At 36.9% G+C, this 13,486-nt stretch overlaps 1 protein-coding gene across 1 annotated transcript in view; it reads left to right on the top strand.

Annotated features, from left to right (window-relative positions):
- Positions 1-7,648, top strand: part of AP3S1 (adaptor related protein complex 3 subunit sigma 1) — a 30,628-nt gene extending 22,980 nt beyond the window's left edge. The window contains exon 6 of the mRNA XM_064438380.1: positions 6,955-7,648. Coding sequence (XP_064294450.1) covers positions 6,955-7,083 — 129 coding nt within the window. The 3' untranslated portion in view covers positions 7,084-7,648. The remainder of the gene's footprint in view (positions 1-6,954) is intronic.
- Positions 7,649-13,486: the final 5,838 nt, after the last annotated feature.

Below are 13,486 nucleotides of genomic sequence, written 5' to 3'. Positions count from 1 at the left end.
CTGAAATGATGAAGCTAATAAAGTTGTAACTGAGCTACATTTTCAGAAATATTTTAAATTGTACTGTGTGCACCTGGCTTCCCCTAATATACAAAATTTAGCTATTTGACATCAGGTATTTTTTAGTTATGTGTTAGCTTTCTGAACAGGCTTTCAGTTAGGATTTAGTGAAGAAGATCAAATGTATTTATTAAATTCACAAATATTTGAGCAAAGTTATAAACTCGAAGAATTTATTAATGGTTTCAATAGAGATTAATTATTTAAACCACTATAAGGGAGTCCCTAGCTTTGATTTCTGATTCAGCTCTTATGTTGCTTGGATGGGCTACAAAGGAAATTCTATTTCTACCCTGAGAAATGTTGTCTTAACTGCATTTCCCTACCTTTCAGTTTAGTGCTTATCTGTGAATGGATTTCTGGTCAATCCTCCTAAAGCCAGAGGATCATTGTAATTAACGGAGGGAACTTTTGGGAGAGGGGTCATTGGGATTTTATCCAGAGCCTTTGGAAGTACCGTAGGTAAACCTGGGCTACCTGTGCTCTATTTGGAGTGTTCAACTGCGTGTGATTTAGAATTTAAGTTGGACCTCATTTTTTCCGAACCTCCTGATCTGTTCTAGCTCTTTCCATTCTTCTCTCTTACAGACCTTTATCTTTCAGTCTCCCAGACAGGACAGGTAGACAAAGGTATTGCTGACTTTTAGAAAAAATGTACTTTTAACAAAAAGGGAAAGCAAAATGATGTCAAAGGCATTAAATTACGTAGGCCAGACTCAAAAATTATGTGTAAAAATACCCATACTAGTCCTTGTAGCCTACTTTTTGTGCTAGTTTCTTCTTGTAGTTCCCTCATCTTTTTATTGGCTATAGTGTATTTTACTAGCTTTCCATTGACATCATATTTTTTATTTTATTTCTCTTCCTGCATTTTAGAATTTAACTTTTCTTTGTATCATTGTTTAAGAAACAAAGGAGTATGAACTTGTATGAATATTAACAAAAATATGCAACATTAATCTGAATAAAAATTGAACACACAGATAACAAAATACAATGTGATGATGTATCAGAAATAGCTTCCTTATTGGGAGAATTTTGTACCTGATAGTCTAAAATAGGTAATACAAACTCTTCACCATTTAGTATTTCCAAATGAAAACAAAGAACTTTTACCTGCTTTCAAAGAGAAGTTTCAGAACGTGTTTCAGGTGAACAAAGCTTTTAAAACCCAACCAACCAACCAAAAAAACCAAAATACCAAAAGCAACAAACCAACAAACTCAAATAGTTTTATATACACAGAATGAAATCATCACTGCAATTTGTAAAGATGATGTAAAAACACCAATGTTGATCTTTCAACCTTAAGTATATCAAACATTAAATGAGCAGGGCTGTCAGTATGTACTTGACTTCAGATGTACATTTGCTGCCCTTGCAATCTGAATCACTGGATTTTGCTTTAAGATATATTGGTAACTGCAGTCACTGAACATTAATATTACAGGAAACTTAAAAAGGAGGAGTAAAATGTATGTTGGAAGTTCAGTTTATGGTCATTGTTCCCGTCATTTGCTGTTCGAAACATTTAGTTCAGCTCAACAGTTGGAATGTCAGTCAATGTCAATTGCAGTACTTCAAAATTCATTTCCACTCATTTTAAGTATCTGTGTATTCAAGCTGCAGGTATTTTAAATAGCTGGAATCTTAAGCAGATGAAGTTTATTTAATTTATGAATAGCTTTACTTTTTACATGATCTTTCTGGGATAAAGTATTGTAATACGTTTAAGATTTAAGAAATATAATTCTGTAATTTGATTTAGTAGCCTGAAGTTGTAAAGCATTACCTAAAAATATTTTTTGGGTAGTATGAAACATTTTACCTAAATTTGAAGTATGCTATAGCACACAAAGAAAATCAAGCAAATGACCTTCCTCTTCCTAATATGTCAACACTTTTAACATCTAATCTATATTTCACTGGAAAAACAGGGAGCTTGATTTCAGGTTTGTTTAGTTTGTGGTTTGTTTTTTTTTGTTGTTGGTTTTTTCAATTTCTGCAAAGCTACTTTTCTTTTTCTCTGTTCTGCTCACACATATTCTGTTTTTATTTTTGGGTCTGGCAATGAAAAACAAACAAATAATTAATCATTCCCATCCATTATTCTCTTTGTGATTCAAGTGCTTAAAATTTCTAAGAGTATGTCTTAAGTCTCCTTATCTGTTTGGCCTCATTTTGATATACTTGCAGACTTCATTTTGTTTTTTCTCTAATTATGTTCATTTATTTAACTTCATAAGCAGGGGACATGATCATTCCTTTATATTATGTATTGCATCCTTTCATGATTTCATAACCCTGCTGCTTTGAGGTCATACTTGTTCTGGAAAGAAGCATTGGTATGAAATACCAGCAGCAGAGAGGTCCTGGTACCTCCAAAATATATTGAAAAGGGTTGCTTATTTTGTGAAGCATTAGCCTTCATTATTTTGTTTTCCAGTAGGCTGTATGTTTTTATATGTTTATTTGAGTGAGCTAGCTAGCTCTGTGTAGAGTTGTTTGGGACGGTGGTTTGAATATTTTTTTTTTCTAGTTGATTATGCATATTAACTGCATTTATGATGTACAGTACTTTTTCCCAAATGATCTGAATTTCTTTTTAAAGAGTAAACCAATGTTTCCTGGATCACTTTCTTATAAAGTTATCAGTGGGGCATTATGAGAAAGGATGATGATAAGAAAGAAGAATTGTTTCCTATAGTGATAACTAATGAAATAAGTAAACTAGCAACAGCTCATGTTTCTCACTTGATAGATTGGGACAAGTAGAATAAAAGTACTGTTATTAAATGTGTGTATTTCAATCTTTAAAATAGCATTATTGTTTTGCATATGCATTTGCATTGCTTTTTCACTCTAAAAGTATATGAACATGTTTTCAAACATTTTTTGTAGTAACAGAACCTAAAACTTTTAGTATACAGTGTTTCAGCATTAAGGTACGCCTTCAATAACAAACAAAATTGAAAATACAAAGCAGCTGTGGCAAGAATATGGTGTATTGGCTTATTGTAATCCAGCTGTATGCAATTTGTACTGTATTTCTGAAATTTCATTAATATGGCTTAAGTTTAATTTTCACTTGCTTAAGTAATTTTCTCGCTGTGACAGACAATTCATCATGCACTGCATGTTTAAGGCTTGCTACGTGTTTTGTTTGGTTTTTTTTTTCAAGTGGAACAGTTTTTTCTTGGCACCTCAACAATTTACCTGCTGAATTATTTTATTAAAAAAGGCAGTTGAAACAGTGATGGCTCTTTTAATCAGGTACCTCTAAAACTCCTTAAAAGCACACTGGGCTGGAAGTACTTCTTGTAGTACCTTCGTTTTTGTAAATACAGTTCACTTTCCTTAAAAGAAATCATAAATAAATGGAAGGACTGCATACTAGTTCGCTGTTTGACATGCTAAAAAGGAATGTTAAGGTATTCGGATATAATAGCATTTGAAATAATGTATTAGTTATCCAGTTTGGGTGTTTAAGTACTATTCAGTCATTTTGTCCATTAGACAGTTTTTATGAACTGTGTGCTCTCTCTTAGAAATACCGTATGACTGTATTGTGCTTGATAGGGTTGGCATTAATTGTGATAAATAGTATTCTTCTATGCATATTATATATATATTGAATTACAAACCCACTTAAAATAGAGAATGACAGGAGAAGAGAATGTTAGTTTGAAAATCTCTACTCCAGCATATGATAGTGAAAGACAATCTCACAGGCAAAAAAAGAGGCAATCTGAAATTCATAGTACTTTTGTCAGGGATCTTTGCTGATCCTGGTCCAGAATGGTCCTCATTAAATGTGACTGTTGGAAGTTGTGACTGTACAGGGGGGTGGAAGGGCAATGGTCATGTCAACTGTGGTATTTTAAATAATTCTCAATTGTGTCTCCATTGTATCCTATGCCATTGGGGCGGGAGGCAGGGACTGTAAGTCTGTGTAAAGAGGATAGCTGCAGGTAGGTAAAAATAATGACCAGTTATACTAAAACTTCTATTTGTCCATTAAGAATAATTAACTTTCATTAAATTAGGGTAAGGAATCTCCATCCTAGTCACCTAGAAGGCATCTCTCTTTTGAGCTGCCAGCCATGCCTGTTTGTGTGGACCATGTCCATCACTTATGATACTCTTCTGGTTTCCCATTGTTTCAGTTACAAATTGTATAATTCATTGCTTTTGTTACTACTTTATTAGTATTTTCATCTTCTCTATGGAAAACAGTTTACATTGCCCCACTTTTGGTTTTGCTTCAAGAATTTTTCTCCAGTTACTGAATAAAGAATTTAAAGGATAGAACCAAATAAAAAGGAAATGCATTAATTTTTTAATTTGATATAACTTCCTGGTAGGAGCCTCTTGATTTCAAATTAGTCTTTCCAAGTTCACAAATACAAAAGCACAGTGTTGAGCTTCATATCTTCTGCACTGTTTTTTAAATAAATAGCAAGAAATTGCAGTGTCTAATACTGCTCCTTTAAGATATTGAAGATTCAGGGGTGCAGATTTTGGATACTTGCATTTCTTAATGCTCCTAGTGTTAGGTCCAGATTTTCCCCTTCAGAAAGGTATTGCAACTGAAACAGCCTTTGAAGTGAATAACCTGATAGACTTGGTGATGTTAAGGGAAACCAAGGAAAAAGATGCTTTGAACATACTTTTATTGCGTGCCTTTTTAGTTTTACTTAGTGTCTGTACTTCTGAGAACCGATAATTTGGATTATGTCAGGGCCAAAGTAAGAGCAAATTATTTGGTTGCGTTAGAGATTTTGGATTTCCTGAACTTTCTCCTCTACCCCTACATGCCTTTCCCAACTTCAGCATGTCTCATGTATGAGTGTTTGGCAGGGGGTATGTTATAACAGATGACTCATGGCTTTCTGGTCTCTGTTCCTGGTACTGGGAATTCTTCTGCGACTAAAATCTAGGGATTTATGATGCTTTAGCTTTTCCACATAGTACGAAAGTGTTAGTTCAAAATTGGAAACTTTAATTGGTTTTGAGTATGTGTTATGTTTTTGAAGGGAGAAGGAGACGGTAGGATTGTAAGTGGAAACGTTATGTTAATTTGATGTTACGTTTGTTTCTTGTAAGAGAGTAGTAAAACAGAGGAAATATTTTTTGGACAGCCTTCAAAAAGTAGAGTTGTTTTCTGAGGAGTATATGGGGTGTCTGTCTCCTTTTGAGCAACAGAATAGGAGGACACAATGGAAGTCAGGTGTATTCCTCAGTACCCTGCAACTGAAATGAACTTTGGTGAAAATTAAGAATCTGAACAGGTTATACTTTGAGCAGTGGTCACATACCAACACAATTTAATAATCAAATATGAGACAAGCTTTTCCAGAAGTTTTTCATCTTTTGTTGTGCTGTATTTCTTGCTCAGAAATATTTTATCTGCAAATGCGCTGGTTTCTTCAGTCTTTAACACTCTTACCATGAAAGACCGTCCGTTTCTACAGGTTTAGCCATGTTTAACCAGTTCTTAGCATGTTGCTTTGTTTCTTGTGGATTGCTCCTTTATACTGGGCCTGCAAGATGCCATGCTACAAAACTGTAGTAGTTCTGAAAATCACGTTGTGGTTTTTATTAGTTTCGAATATTTTTAATCCTCCTAAAACTTCAAAATAAACAGTTAATTTTTTTACATATTCACAGAATTTTAAATATGATGTGTTTTTCTGCAAATAAGAGTTCTGTTTTTAAAATCTTCCAGGCTTTTCCCCCCCCCCCCCCCAGCAAGATCAAAAATGATCTTTACACTTTTGTGGCAAGCCTGAAGTAAAACCACACAACTGATTCTAAATACACATAGAGAACCTGAACTTCAGGCAAACAGGTGTTTGTCTGGAGAAATGTTTCCATACTTAAAATAAATAGTACCTTTTCTACACAGCATCAAATACAGTAACAACTTAATTATTGGCCTTCTTCTAATAGTCCTTAAAATAACAGGGTTTTGAAGGGGTTCTTCAGAAGTGATAGGGAAAGGTCATTTTCTGTATGTCTTCAGACCTCTAAGCTGTAAACCATTTCAGTAATATACCCTAGTGTATAAACTTGGCAGTTATTTTATCTGAAAGGCAGAACTGAATGGAAGTCAGTAATGAAGGTACTTCTATATTTTAAAACTTGCATGTTTATACAGAAAGGCTCTGGCTTTAAATGAAAGAGACTACATACAGTACCAGACTTTAATACAAAATAGGTATTTCGATGTTTAATTTGGCATAACCAGGATATTATTTATTGTTTCAGTGTGCCTGTGGGCTGCAGATATGTTAGCATATAATTAGATACTGTGGGACAACAGATGACTCCAGCTTCTATAGACTATCTCTCTGCATGCTCTTTATTACCCACAAATGCAAGGTCTTTATCCTTTTCATTTTAGGTTAAGCCACCTTGAAATACTTTATATATATATTCATTTAGATATGGTTCAACCAACATTCAGTAGCTTGTTACTCTGAGGTTACATACTCTGAACCTGTAACCACTGTTAGTCAGCTGTGAACTATGTGAACTTTTAGAATAGGCCAGAGACAAAGGGAGCACATTGGACTTCAGATACTTCAGGATTGTCTGTTCTATAACCTACGCATTACGCAAGCTTGGATAAGCCTCCTATTCCTTCCCACATACTTTTCCATCAAGTTGACATTACATGTTTTACCATATAAAAAGGAATTGTGAACTGTTTTCTCTTTCTGGTTTAATATTTCCAAATAACCCATTTCATTCCAAACACAACTATCATCTGGTCCTTCTAATTGTGTAACCATGGAAATACTTGAAAAGTTAGTTGTCTGTGTATATTGCTAGTGAATCTTCTTGTGACCAGCTTTGCCTGACTTGCGTTTTTCCTCACTTTATACACAGGCTGGTTTAGCAGGAGCTCCAGCCCGGGCTGTTTCAGCTGTAAAGAATATGAATCTGCCAGAGATCCCAAGAAATATTAATATTGGTGACATCAGTATAAAAGTGCCAAACCTGCCCTCTTTTAAATAACATGGCTACTCCAGGTAATACCAAGGAAGAAATGTAATAGAGATTTACCACATAATTGTTTACTAAATAAACGATATGTCTAACTTTTACTATTTGGATAAAACTCAAAGTATTGTATAGACATAATTTGAAAAATCAGTTTGTGGAGTTGAATGTTGCTTTTTGTTTTGTTTGTGAAATTAAAGGAAATGGGTAGTTACCATGTGATTTCTGAATTACATTCCTATGCCCTTGTAAGGCATATCGCTATGTCTAGGCTGCTGCAGTGTTTTGGGAAAGTATCTGAGATGTTCTTTACTTTGTATAACCTATAATACTGAGAAGGTTTTTTTGTGTATTCTCTAAGGTCTGTAAGTAGTGCATTCCTTAACTACTTCTGCTGTTTGTCACAATTATTTAAGACTTAAGTGCAAATGTTGCATGAAACATTAAACTCTTGTTTAAATAAAATAGTAACAATCTGGACTTCTAAACACCTGTTTGTCTGAAATCTCTTTGCAATAAATCATGTTATTTCCTATTCATGGAACCAATTGACTAAATATAAACCCTGTTGTAGCAAGCATTAATGTTGTAGTTTCATTTCTGAGAAATTACACGGGGGTATTGTGTTGAACGTATTGGCTCTACATTTCTCACAAAAATTGTTCATTATTATTCGGAAGGAAGAACTGCCTTTACTGAAGATGCAATGACTTCTATTTACATATAAATATTGAGGAGATACACAATCTGATAGACCTTCCCTGACAGTCTGACTTTGTTTTGGGAAAAAGGGTCTCTGCAGTTGCTGTGTGTGTTATGAGAAGTACAGAATGGGATGAGGAGATTGGGCATCTCAGAACAGTAAATATAAGTGTAACAAGTAATGTGATAAAGGAAAGCACTCTGGAAAGATAAATGAGGGTGCTTTAATAGGGCCTCTGTGCCTTTTGACATCTGTGATTTCTCTACTTTGGGAATTAGATCTATGAGATACCTAGTATTGTCAAGACCTCCGAAAATCTAAGTGCTATCACCTCTGTGTAAGTTGCTCAGCTGTTAAACTCTTCGGTGATTAAAAAAAAATAGAGGGTGATGATTGGGTTTTATTATCATGCTCTTATGCTCTGTGTGATGTACAAGTCTTGTTTAAGTGAATAATAAAAATATCATTGGGATATTTAAGAATTTCTGTGAAGTTTTCGTCTCCAAAAAACTATGCAGTTAATACTGTTTATAAAAACAGTAATATTGTATCAAGGACAACACATTTCAGGACTAGTCTTGAGAGGTCCTGTGTTACTTCAGAAATTTGGATTTGATGTAAACCAAGCATTCTTCTCCTTTGAGTTGAATTTTAAGGCATATCCTTGTAGGATAAACTTGGAGTCATTGAACTGTGTTATAGAATCATATTCACTGTTTGATCCATAGTAACTATTACTGGTGCATTTTGAGGCATTTGAGAGTGAAAAAGAGAAAGAGAAATTACTTTTAAAAAAGAAAATATGGTACAATCCAAGTAATTTTAATATATATCTTAAGTGGGGGCAGGGAGAAACTTCATGTATATTGTTTGTGTTACATTTAAGAAGCATAAAGTAACCCTATTTTATAAATGCTTCTGAAAACAGAATTGCCCTCTCCATACCTCTTCAAAATAATATTAATTCTTCCAAATTAACTTCCTAGTTTGAGGCTTCCTGAAATTTCGGGTGGGGTTTAAGTAAAAATCCTGCCATTTCCCTATTTCCACTGAAGAAATTGAGAGAATGAAATGTGCAGATTTTTTTTATCCCTGTAGAGTATTCTTTAGTCTTCCCAGGGTAGATAGCTTAGCTAGTACAAATCTGGAACTGTTATAATTTCACCTGCTTTTGCCAACTTTTGTTTTTCTACTTAACAATTAGACCATCTGACGTTCAAAGTAAAGATGTTGAAAATTTTCTGCATTGTTCCCTCTGTGAGGATTTAGTTAGTGCTGCTGCCAAAGGATAAATAGGAAATTTTGAAACATTTGGTACTCTGACCTACAGAGATTTCTTCTGGCAATTTGTGAAAAGAGCTCACTATTTCAGAAATTTTTCCAAGTCCTCTTTTTTGTCTCACTCTTTTCCCTGTGGTTCATTTACACATTTGTAAGCTTATGTAGTTAACAATTTTTTCATTCCTCGAAAAGATACATTTTCTGCGTTTATTTGAATCAGGTGTTTTTCCAAATCCTTAGAGAAAATATGGGTGAGAAGCATGTTGACGTGAAGCATGTTTCAGATCAATTTCTCACTTCTTATCTGTCAATAGCCAGGCTTTCATTCATTTTAGTAAGCAAGATCTTAGCTTTTAACAATCATGTGACTATTCTAAAGCTTTTATCTTTAGCTTTGTGTTTTGCATTACTGTTGTCAGGTAGGAGAAAGGTAGTTCAAACAACATGGCTTCTGCTGGAGACGATTCTTCTCTGGACAGCTCTTCCATAGACACCAGACTTTTCAAGAAGTTTCTTTGTTTGTGGATGGCCAGCAAATATTTAATGCAAGGCTGTGACTTAACAACTGGAGCTTCCTTACTCAGAAAATCCTTGGATGGGAAGAAATTCTTTATCAGATTTTCACAGTAAAATTGCACTCCTTTCAAAATGAAATCCTGTCTTCCACACAGAAGCGGTACCGTACAGAAAGCCTGAATGGTAGTATTTTTTTCTTAAATAAAAACGTGGTATGACAGTGTGGGCTTCCTCACAGTAGCTGAACCTGTCTATTTCACAGTCCTTTGCCAGAGGAGTGTCTTTAGTTTGCCAGGGGAGATATTATCCTCTCACCATGTCATTTGATGCTGCTGGGCCTTAAACTAAAACCAGTCAGAGGAAGATGGGATACTTGATTAGATAGAAATGGTATCCTTACTCTTGACCTTCTAGGGCGTGCCTTGTGTTGCAGTTTTCCACAATGCTGATCTGCGTGTATTCATCAGCTTCATGAGAATGATGTGCCTTTTGAATTCTTTCTTCTATTTCACCAGTGTCCTCTTAACTACTGCTTAGGATTTAAAATGGAAATAAGCTGTGGGCTCTAAATGGTTAAGCTCTTGATTATAAATTTAAATGTTTTTAATGCTTTTGTAACCTAAGAAAACCCCTCTTAACATATATATACACACACATGTACGTGTATACTATATATACATTCATATATAAGTATGTGTGTGTGGGTATGTGTATATCAGTCTTTTGCATTAGCTGTTTTTAAACAGGAGAAGAGGTCATCTGGAGGCATCCTTTAGCTGCAGAAGCCAGGTGACTAATTTGCAATACTTCACCTCCATAGGGCCTGGCTTTTAAGTGACACTGATCAGGATACCAGCATGTGTAAATGAATCACTGAAAGCCATTTCTCCTAACTCAGGGCATTTCTTAGAACCGCAAATGAAACATTACACAGTAGCTAGGACTATTTGGTACTTAGGGTATCTGAGACCAGCTTATGTGTTGGTTTCCCACACTAGGTTTTCTTTCCTATTCAGTTCAGTTTCTCTGCTAGTGAAATTCTCTGGGAGAAACCTTTTCATGTGATCATAGCAATTTAACTCTAGTAAGTATTATCCGTACTACTTTTTGATAATCCTTGATAAATCATGCACAGAGATAATTTTAAGACTGTGTAACAATAATACAAATAAGCCTTCAGGATGTCTTAACTAACCTGTTTTTCCTGCACTTCCCCACACCTTATGTTCTGTTGTCAGAAAGACCCTGCATCACAGGTGGTTACTTGTCTCAATATTCCACTAGGTAAGTATTTTCCACATTTGTTTGTATTCTGAGGATGCAGGGTGAAGTACCTTCAGAAAGCAAGCTTGAGGCTTGGGTGTAGTGGCTGTTTGGATTGCTTGTCTCCAGACTGTGACTAAGTCATTATGCCTTTCAAATTCAGAGATTCTTACTCTGAAATTTGGTGATGGGGAGAAGATTAAGCCTGATTAGCCTGTGAGAGCAACTGCTAGTCTGGCAAGTAATTGTTTTTCTGGGGTACAGACTCCCTCTCAAGCATTGAGAGGAAAGGTGTTGGAAACATGTTCCTTTCAGGAGCCAAAGACTTTCTCTGAAGGCCCATGTGGAACAGACAGATTATTTTCTTCCTTCTTGCAAGGTGGATTCTTCTAAACAAATGGAGAAAGGGCAGAAAGGATAGAAGTTCTACTGAGTGAGTGGGCATTCCCAGCTGCCTCCACAGACTCAAAACAGAGCAGCTAGTTTTCCCCCTGGGGCAGAGGCAATGAATACTGCTGAAAAAAAACCTTTTTTCACTAAAAGCGAAGTATCTCATGTTAGAATCAGCTGATAACGCTGTCTGCATTATTGACAGCACAAACAGTCCAGGTGCTGTGTCAGTACACTCCCCTCTCCTCCCTGAATACTGAAGCACTGCTCTGAATATATTTTGAGACGAGGGACTGTTTTGTCCTATTACAAGTGTATACAAAATTCCTCCTCTTAAACAGATGTTGCTGCTCTGATTTATTCTGCTTGTCAGGAATGAGTGGAGGAAAGTGTCACTGGTTGTAAGGGTTCAAGGCAGAAGTTCAAACTGGTGCTGCCTTCCTGTGAGCACATTTGAACTTTTCTTTCTAGTAGCATGTTCCAGTAAACGCTAAAGTTAGTCCTGAGCTTTGCTTGGGCCTATGCTGACAGCTGAATGGGAACTTGCTAATGTTCTAAGGGTTACCTCATAAAGCTCCTTGATACTGAATTATAGCATGTGTGGAGCATAAAATACAGAAGGAACTGAAAATTAAAATGTCACAAATTAAATTGTCTGTTTATAACTTAAAGAAAAACAGAGCTTAAGTCTTGCACAAAATATATTTCTCAACTTCTGCACAGAGCTGTCATAATTTTACTAGGATTAAGGAAAGCAGCCAAGTACTGCCCAAACTGACTAAAGGTGAACAGTTAATTTCACATAAAAAATAATAGTTTGTTATTTGCTTTTATGGTTACCGTAATAAATTGTTAATTTCTCTTCCTCTCTTCATTTAAGGAAATGATGTGTCCTTGCAATTTTTGGTGTTCAATGTTTACCCCAAAATGCTCAGTGAGCTCAGGTAATGTTTTTACCTCCACTCCATGGGTGGAAACGCAAGGGTAGTCACGCTACTATGTCAGCTGAGCAGCCAGATTCCTTGTCTGCAGAAGTTTTGGCCTTGTGGTATATTAGGAGTGCTGTGACAACATGGTCTGACCAGGGAGAAACTGGAAGTCGAGACATCCCCTCTTTGTGCAGACTGAGTGTGCCTGTGGCTGGAGTGTTAGAGGCATTTAAGTTGATCTGTCATCCATCCCATGAGGCAGAGTAACAGGCACACTTGTGCTGTATTTGTGAGGGTGCCAGAGCAGTGGCACAGGCTGCCCAGGGAGGCTGTGGAGTCTCCTTCCCTGGAGACATTCAAAACCCACCTGGATGCGTTCCTGTGCCCCCTGCTCTGGGTGTGCCTGCTCAAGCAGGGGGGTTGGACAGGATGGTCTCCAGAGGTCCCTTCCAACCCCTGACATTGTGATTCTGTGATACTTCAGTGCTTTCCTGCTGAGTTTGGCTCTTCTGAAACTCAGCAGCACACACAGACTCCAAGTGTCCCTTTCTGGGCTGGCTTTGCTGTCTCGCCAGCCCACAGGAGTCCACCAAGAGTGGAGCAAATCCCCCTGCAGATTTTCTCCGAACAGGTCTATTAATATGTCACTGGAGCTGAAAACAGTCCTGTAATGATGACTGTGAGCTGCTTGGATGGAGGAGTGTATGATCTCCCTGTTTTCTTTTGGCTTTCACAGTCCAGGCCACAGACCCTCTTCTGGTATGGTTTTCAGCACTCAGCCAGCAGCGTTGCTGCGAGACACAAGTTTAATTTCACAGCTTCAGATGTTTGGAGTGTGGGTATCTGCATGATCAGTACACTGTGTGTGCATCTAAAAAACTTTTGCCTTTGGTGTAGCCATGGTACATGGCACCCACATCACCACCACAGGCCCATCTCAACAAATTTGACCAAGCAGTCTGCAAAAGTGCATACAGAGAAGCAAAACTAGAATGGACTCTGCCTTCAAAATAGTCTTTACAATAACTTGTTGTGCTGATGTGTGTCAGGACAGCAAGACCTTGAGTCAAACAGCCATCCGTTTCCCAGGTGAGGTGCTGTTTTACTTGACGTCAGAAATTGGATCGCTCACTGTTCTGTTCCTCCCTGAGGCACCCTGGCGTCTCACATGTCATAGACTAGCCTGCCTGTGTCTCTGCAGAAAGTCTGCTTCACCAAGGAGGGCTGGCAGGCTGTCATATTTCTGTGTCTTTTCAGGACAGGTGTCATCACAGATACCTCCAGCAAAGTCCGGCAGGGCACATCCTGGCTGCCATCCCTCTGCAAGGTGGTGCGT

Source organism: Phalacrocorax carbo, chromosome Z, assembly GCF_963921805.1.
Source record: "Phalacrocorax carbo chromosome Z, bPhaCar2.1, whole genome shotgun sequence".
Taxonomy (NCBI): Eukaryota; Metazoa; Chordata; class Aves; order Suliformes; family Phalacrocoracidae; genus Phalacrocorax; species Phalacrocorax carbo.
This window is presented reverse-complemented; position numbering and strand designations above follow the sequence as displayed.